The 8,289-nt window shown below is 42.3% G+C and overlaps 1 protein-coding gene across 1 annotated transcript; it reads right to left on the minus strand.

Moving 5' to 3' along the window:
- Positions 1–6,314: 6,314 nt before the first annotated feature.
- LOC144752685 (olfactory receptor class A-like protein 1) lies at positions 6,315–7,256 on the minus strand. The gene has a single exon (XM_078640555.1). It carries the CDS (start codon positions 7,254–7,256, stop codon positions 6,315–6,317), a length of 942 nt encoding a protein of 313 aa, XP_078496681.1.
- Positions 7,257–8,289: the final 1,033 nt, after the last annotated feature.

Genomic DNA, 8,289 nt, shown 5'->3' on the forward strand with positions numbered 1-8,289 from the left:
CATTCCAATGAAGTGGGCTTATGCATATATACAGTGACCCATGCATTGCATTCTGGGGAGATAACCTTCCCAGAATCCGTGCCGGGATGGGCACATTGTACCAATGATTGAGAGAGTGAGGGTTCTGTGTAGGGTTTTCACATATACAGGAAGAACAACGCCTTGACTGGTAACTGTAGATATTTAGTGAAATGCAACAATAATGAAACAGTGCTACAAGGTCAGAGGAGACCCCAAAACTCTGCAGGGAGTGGCAAGGGCCCACTCAGTGAATATAGCAAAAGTTCTGTGCACACGTTATGGTAGGTATATGTAAATGTGTAAACAATGTGGACAAGCCCACTGTGCAGTAGTTTAGTCACTGTTTTTGTGGCCTGAAACTAGGACCTACTAGGTGCTTTAAAAGACCCCTCACACACCAACCTGGTGGGTGTCATGCTTCATCATCGGGGTCCCAACCAGGCGGCCGAATGCCACCTGGTTGTGCTACGACGCCTGATTACAGCGGAGCGGGTGTTGGTGCAACAGTGTGATGTGAGTGTAGGTTAAAAAATACCTCTGGGGATCCTTGCCTTTGTATTTTAATATTGGCGGCCCAGGGTATCAATTAAAAAGTATGTGTGGTGCAACTCCTGAAGGAGTAGTAGTCCTACGAGTTGTCTATGTGTGGTGGTCTACATGTTTCAGCCCCATAGGTGATTGCTAGGGCTTTCTTCGGGACCAGAGTGGTGATAAGTGAGTGGCAAAGTGGTTAAGTGCCACGTGAAAAGTGAAATTACTATACACGTGCTAAGATGTTCCGGGGTGGGGTCTGTTAAGAGTGGGGTGTAGTTGGTCCTATTGTCTAGGAGGTCCCAACACACTTTGTCATAATCCTGGGTGTTTTGGATCACCAAGCCAGCACACTTATCCGCCGGTTTAATTGTTATTGCCTTGTCATTTTTGAGATCCTCGAGTGCCTGGTACTCTGAAGTTGAGAAATTCCTAAAGGGCGTAGGTGTGGGTAAAGTTTCCATGTCATTGAAGACCGCCTGTTCAAATGCTGTTATTTCGGCAGGGACTGTGTGCGGAGGGGGAACGAAAGTTGATTTGAGTCTCAGGTTCGTATCTGCGCTAGGTGTAGTGTCATTTGTGGAGTCCAAAGTGGACTCAAAGAAGGCCTTGAGTTTCAATTTTCTAAAGAACTCTGATAGTTCACAATGAAGTTTGAACTTATCCGGTCTTGCAGTCGGTACGAATCCAAGGCCTTTCTCTAGAACCTTGGTTTGTGACGGGCTCAGGGTTTTATTAGAATGATTAGTTATTAAACTCCCTGCGCACTCGTGCCTGGTGCTGATGACTTGCTCCGGGTATGGTACCCCACAGGATCTAGTTGTATCGTCATTGGCCTTAGAAAGTGACTGTATGTAGGATCATGCGAGAGAGCATGCATGTGGTTTGCATGCCAATCACAATGATAATAGCGCTTGTCTGTTATCGACAATAAAAGACTGTGCATGGGTGAACAGTCGGTACTAATTGTGGCACGGCTGTGGCACCAATGCGTGCAGGGAGACTGCTGGGAAGGAGACCTGGCAGTCCGTGGCGCGCTAAGTGCAATTTATAAATGGCATGCAGTCGAGTGAAAAATCTTAAATCACCCGGAAATGCCAAGTACTTGGAAATGACCGCCCGTGTTGTGTTTAAAAGTGCTACCTAGAGAGAGTTTAGGAAAAGGGTTAAAAACAGTAATACGCCAATATTTACAATGCCACTAAGTAGTTTGCAGTAATCGGGGCTCAGAGGGGAGGCACTCCCTGCGTCCGATCTAGGGAAAGAAATGGAGCACTGCAGTGAGCTTACTGATATCGGTAATCCAACTGTAATGCAGCGATCGCTCTCACACAAGGCCTTACTTGGTAGAAGGAGTGTCCTCTCAGGAAACCTATCTGTGGTCCCCCGTGGTCCATACAACTAGATCTACACCACGATTTAAGATCGCATTTTATGTTGCAGAACATATATATATATGTATGTTGTATTGTCTTTTTCTTTCTCCGACAGGATTTTTTCTACTCTGGAGTACCAGTGAGTACGCTAGTACTAATATTTTTCTTTTCCGCACACTGTAGCACGTGTGCAGGAATTCCACTTTTCACGTGGCACTTAACCACGTTGCCACTCACTTATCACCACTCTGGCCCTGAAGAAAGCCCTAGCAATCACCTATGGGGCTGAAACATGTAGACCGCCACACATAGACATCTCGTAGGATACTACTCCTTCAGGAGTTGCACCACACATAAATTTTAATTGATACCCTGGGCCGCCAATATTAAAATACAAAGGCAAGGATCCCCAGAGGTATTTTTTAACCTACACTCCCATCACACTGTTGCACCAACACCCGCTCCGCTCTAATCAGGCGTCGTAGCACAACCAGGTGGCATTCGGCCGCCTGGTTGAGACCCCGATGATGAAGCATGACACCAACCAGGTTGTTGTGTGAGGGGTCTTTTAAAGCACCTAGTGGGTCCTAGTTTCAGGCCACAAAAACAGTGACTAAACTACTGCACAGTGACTAAACTACCACACACTGGGTTTGTCCACATTGTTTATACATTCTATGCATCTGGGGATCTAGTTACCCTTGCTCTCCCATTGTTTTTTCGAGGTATATATAAATGTCATCAAAAGCGAAAAACAATTCGTAGCGAATGAAACACGGTAGACACAATTGAATGGTTTCTTTCAAAATGAAATGTATTAGATCTTCCTTTCTGGAAGGGTGACATCAAAGAAAACAACCAGCCGACAAGTGTTTCGTCAAGTGGGCAGTGAACCCTTGACTCTTCAGGGCTGGGGGTAGAATAAAAGACATGGTACTGGTAATTATGCTTATTCTACCATCGCGCTACCTTGCACACTAGCTCTCCTAGTAGCCTTTCTCTATTTTCTATCTATACCTCTTTCCTAAATTTCTTCAAATAGCGAGATTACGAACTGCTCTATCACAATTATGAAACTGCTGTTTTAGATATTAATACGGAATTTGTCGCTTTGGTGTCTTGACATTAATGATTGGCTGATTCTCTGAAGAAACTCCGCTATTAGAATTTTGACGAATAGTGTTCACCATTTCCTAAATTGACTTCTCATTGTAGGATTTGTAGCACGGTGTTTACCTTCTCGTTAAATTCAAGTTGTAATCTGATCAATCACTCTATAAGACAGTTTTCGTTTCGGGTACATATAGAGGTTTTATATGTTAGCATTATTTGTATATATGTTACAGAGTCTCTAAGTCTAGCAGATATGGATGTAAAATTCCACAATTTTACTATTTTTCATTCATGTCGCTTATCTAATGTTTCACCCACTCACGCTCCACGCCACAATTTTTGATCTTTTTCATAGTACTAGGCTAATAAATATTTACCTACCTAGTTGTTTTGGCGTAACCATATTCTGATTTGCTCGATCTTTCTTTCTTCCAGTATCATATTGACTTTGAGTCTAGAATTTCCACACTAAGGTTTTAGTCCATTAATTGTGTGATGTCACCAATACCATTTTTTTTTAATATGTCGCTTTCACTTCTATAGGGTTTCCACTCACATGAGTTGTTTTTCTGTGCAATTCACTTCTTGTTAGCTAATGCATCATGTATATATTTTCCATACTGTACCATGTCTTTTATTCTACCCCCAGCCCTGAAGAGTCACGGGTTCACTGCCCACTTGACGAAGCACGTCGGCTGGTTGCTTTCTTTGATGTCACCCTTCCAGAAAGTAAGGTCTAATACATTTCATTTTGAAAAAAATCATTCAATTGTGTCCAACTTATTTCATTCGCTACAAATTGTTTTTAACTTTTGATGACATTTATATATACCTACCATACCGTGTGCACAGGACTTTTGTTGTAAAGATTGAGAGAGTCTTGTCATCACAAACATTATATAGTGCGGATAGCAGGCACCCTGGTGTTGTTGCTATATTTCTGTATGCTACTGCTCATTGTGTATTTTGTGCAGTGCTTCCATGGTATTTGTTCCATTATTTGATAATGTAAATCTATTTATCTACTGTTACTGCTGAGGTGTTGTGTTACTACCACTGTAGCTGGCCATTAATACATGTGATCGTCCTAATGTAATGCAGCTGGACATTCCCTGCATATCCCTTAAGCTGTGTCTTGACTGCTCAGCCATGTCTAACCAACATTGAAACATGGAGCCTCAATGAGGCCCAGCTTAATTTGCTACTGGAAACCCCCACAATTATCACTTTGAAGTTCATGGTGTCTCTGTAGCTGTGCACCACAGGGGAGATTCCAGGCACATCTTAACTTTCCATTTACATCATGAAAGGTACAGTCAACTCCTGGGGTTGCACTCTGCACACTCTGGAAGACCAGGAGGTGAACAAAGTGTTGTGAGGTGATTAGATATTGCAGGCCAGAGCATCACAGTTAATTGTGTTCTCCTGTCCCTTACTGAAATTTGAGGGACACTTTGGAGGCTGGGCACGTGTGTGGGCCTTGCATGCATAGTCACCCACACCAAGGGTAAGGACTACAGTGTTCATTCCAGTGATAGTGGTTCCCACACTGACCTCATAGACCAGCCCTATAGACCAGTGTGGCAATGAGTGAACGAAATAAACGCCGCCTGTAAGAGGAATCAGTGTGCTACAATACTTTGACTCTATAACACTTTTTGCTTTGACAAATATTGCTTGTGTGTAAATCTTTGCTTGTGTATGTGTATCTACCTATATGCCTTTGTCCCTTACACTTGTGCTTTAGGGGGTGATTAGGATGACAGGCTGACTTATGTCTGCCCGCTATTCTATCGGGCAATGGGACGGCCCGACTTGCTGTCGGCAGTTCTGTCAGTGTGATTACAATGCGACAGTCTCCTAGGTGGTCGCACTGTCTATCTTTTGTATTGTGGTGGGTGCTGCGTGCTGCAGCACATGCCGCAGTACAAAATATAGACAGGGAACATATCCCTGCACTAAGTGGCAGGCACCATGTGGTGCCTGCCACATGGTGAAGGGATATATAGGGGTCCCCAATACCCAAATCCAAGGGCCAGGGGGAAGGGGGGCCCATTATGAGCCCCCAATGAATGTCTGTCTCCAACTCACTAACGAGCTTGTCGAATACATGACTGTAAGGCTTTCCGACCACCATCCGTTTGCTCACCATTATTATATGGTGGGTGGAAAATCTGCACACGATGGTGGTGAAACTGTCACCAACAGGCTGTCGGTGGCGCTCTCACCGTCATTGCAAATCACCCCTAATTTTTACATATCCCTATGTGTCAGTATCTTTTATGAAACTAATGAGGGAAATGTGATTGAGTGGTTAATGAGAAACTAGAACTAAAATGCCTAACCCAGTTTCAGCATAGGTGGTTTCACTTTCAGTGCAGCAATGTTAAGTAATCCTTGCATACTGTACCAGTAGTTTCAATACATATCTCTTCAAACTTATAGAAGGCCTTGCAAAAAAAAGGCGCTATTGCATAGTTTAAATAATCTGAGAGGTGCATAGCCTCTAGGCTGAGCAAAAGACAATTATTCTGTTCAGAGTTGCCTAAATGTTTTTTTGCCCTTTTTGAAACGGTAACATAATAGCGTGAATATGTGAATGGCATACTCAATGGAAGCTTGGCAGAAACTCATTGCACACAGGACAACAAACACTACAACTGAGGTCAGAGTCTGTAAAAATAGAGACAAAAACATACAATACAACTACTATTGTTCTCAATTTCAACCGTCCAGTGTATCCCTGTCATGTATGTCTGCCTGTACATCATTGATTTGTCTGCTTGCCTTTCTGTGTCTGTCCTATCCATTCGTTCTTTCATTCCCCCACCGACTCACATACCATAATTTACACCAGTTTTAGTCCAGTTGGGCAATCAATCATGCAATTTAAACAGCTATTAAACCGTCTTGCCTTGTAGAGTACCAGTAATCAAACCGCCAACTTCTGCTTCAATTTTTATATACCATTATAATAGGGGCTGCTGAAGCGACATTCTAGCTATTTAGGTAAATATAATTTAAAAAGGATTACTCTAACTTTGGGTTAGTTTTAAACTCCTAATTAGTTTGAGAAGCCTCTCCTAAAGAGTGTAATTTGGCCGTTCTCTGCTTCACCGAACGAGGGGAAAATTGTAATGACTGATGGCTTTGACTTTTCCATCACAAAGCATTATCTCCAGAATTCTTTCCATTTTCACAGTACGCTTGCAAGAGTAGCATGCTAGCTATACTCCTCAGGCTACAATCTGACACAACTACTCTCACACCTTACTAGGAAATGTCTTTGTGGTTGACTTTCTTCAAGTTTAAGTAAATCTGGAGTTTGTGTCTTATTTTCTTGTTGAATACCAGTATAACAAGAGGCACAGCAGTGGAGTAACACATGGCTAAAAAATACCTGGTGCTTGACACTATGGGATGTACCTCAGTAGATACAATTATTTGGTAAAACCAGATCATGCAGTCCAGTCCAAACAAAGTCACGTAGACAATGACCAAGGTGACCACAGTCTTGGAAGCCTGAGCTTCAGCATTTCGTTCTTTGTTATTCTGGGCATTACGAATCACTGCAACTTGCTTGCCATGTCTGTGTAGAATCAGCAAAATGTAGATGCTAGCTGTTGCCATAATAAACACAAACATCAGGTCCCTGCCGAAGATGCCAAATCCCACTCCTTGAATTGAGAGCTGGTCAGGGTAGATGACCAAGCAGTAACCCAGGTTAAATGTGTATTTCAAAGCAGTTATATTCCTGCTACCCACAGTGAACATGGGCAGGTTGGCACTGGTCACCATACTTACAACATAAACGGCTAGGAAAAACAACAGCATGTACTTTTGCATGAGGAACTTCATGTTCAACCATTTTTCTGTATTTTGGGCGATGGTGGTGCATTGGAAGCAGCTCAGCAGGCAGGTGAACATTATGGCCAAAGCCCTGGATGCACGGAAGACAAAAAGAAGGATCTTGCACATTACATCTGTAAAGAGATCTTTCACCCCAATCACATAGAGGGAATGTGGGACTCCCTGGGTGAGGCAGACAAGTAAATTAGCCCAAGCCAAGTGGGACAGGATAACTTCAGCTTTCATAAATTTACACGCTCCGTAGACAATCTTCAGAAGTGTGAACAGGACAGTGAGGTTTCCTGATAGGCCCACAATTGTGGTAAAGAAGAAAATGAGCTCCAACAACAAAGCATATGCTTCCATGGTGCCAGAATAAACGAAAGCTTGATCACTGAAAGAAATGCATTTCCGAGGGTCAAGAGTTCCTGGAAGAAAGAGTGTATACATTGTGTCAGGTATTCTCAGTGAGACTTATAGATAAACAATCCAATCCAATAAAAATATGGTCCCCAACAAGTAATAGCATATTTTGAGCATTCTGACACATCTGGAAATGCACTCTACACTCTTTTCAAAGCCCCTGATTTGCACTCAAATAAACCTACTGTAAGGTGTGCAGAAATATAGGAAGACTATCATTCAACCCAATTTTGATAGAATACCCGTTGAATAAATGTACAATTATTTCAACATAAGTAACACGACAACAGAGATCAGGAATACAAACACGAAATTCCACTAGTTGCATAACAGTATATATGTATAATATCCATTTTGTCTACATTACAAAATCTTTACTCTAACCTCTGTTTTTTTCCCAGTGTGTATGTATATACTGGAGGTTGCCAATGTGTAGGGTCACATTTACACAGGATATAGATTTTTTTATTTGTTTATAACTTTGAAACTTTGACAACATTTGACGAATCTTCATGAAACTTTGTACAAGCAAATTTCATCCACCTTAGCTCCTTACTGGGAAGTTTCGGGGTGATCTATAGAGCATGGAAGAGAAAAAATAATGAATCCCAAAACATGTTTTCTTCCTGCATTTTTCCATAGGAACTTTAGACAGCACTATAGCCAAAGGGGCAGAGCGGAATTACACCAAATTTAGCAGAAATATAGATGTTTACCCAGAGAGCGAGATGTTTGTGGTTTGTTGTAAATCTTTTCAGCTATTTAAGAGCAATTAAGCTTCAAAATATCTAGATATCTAGCGACACTGTACTTTGGAGGGAGTACTAAGGTACTAAATGGAAATTATGCATAAAGATTGGCAGAATTTGCAAGACTGACCCGGCCCTGTGGGACACCAGCAGTCATTGGCTGGCTGCATCATGATGAGAAATGTTGTTGATACTGTTTTAAGACCAAGGGACTTGGATCCCATGTC

The sequence above is a fragment of the Lissotriton helveticus genome, chromosome 5_1 (assembly GCF_964261635.1).
Source record: "Lissotriton helveticus chromosome 5_1, aLisHel1.1, whole genome shotgun sequence".
Classification (NCBI taxonomy): domain Eukaryota; kingdom Metazoa; phylum Chordata; class Amphibia; order Caudata; family Salamandridae; genus Lissotriton; species Lissotriton helveticus.

Excerpts from the sequence above, each read along its gene's own strand:
- LOC144752685 (XM_078640555.1), bottom strand. The coding sequence starts at position 7,256 with ATGGAAGCATATGCTTTGTTGTTGGAGCTCATTTTCTTCTTTACCACA.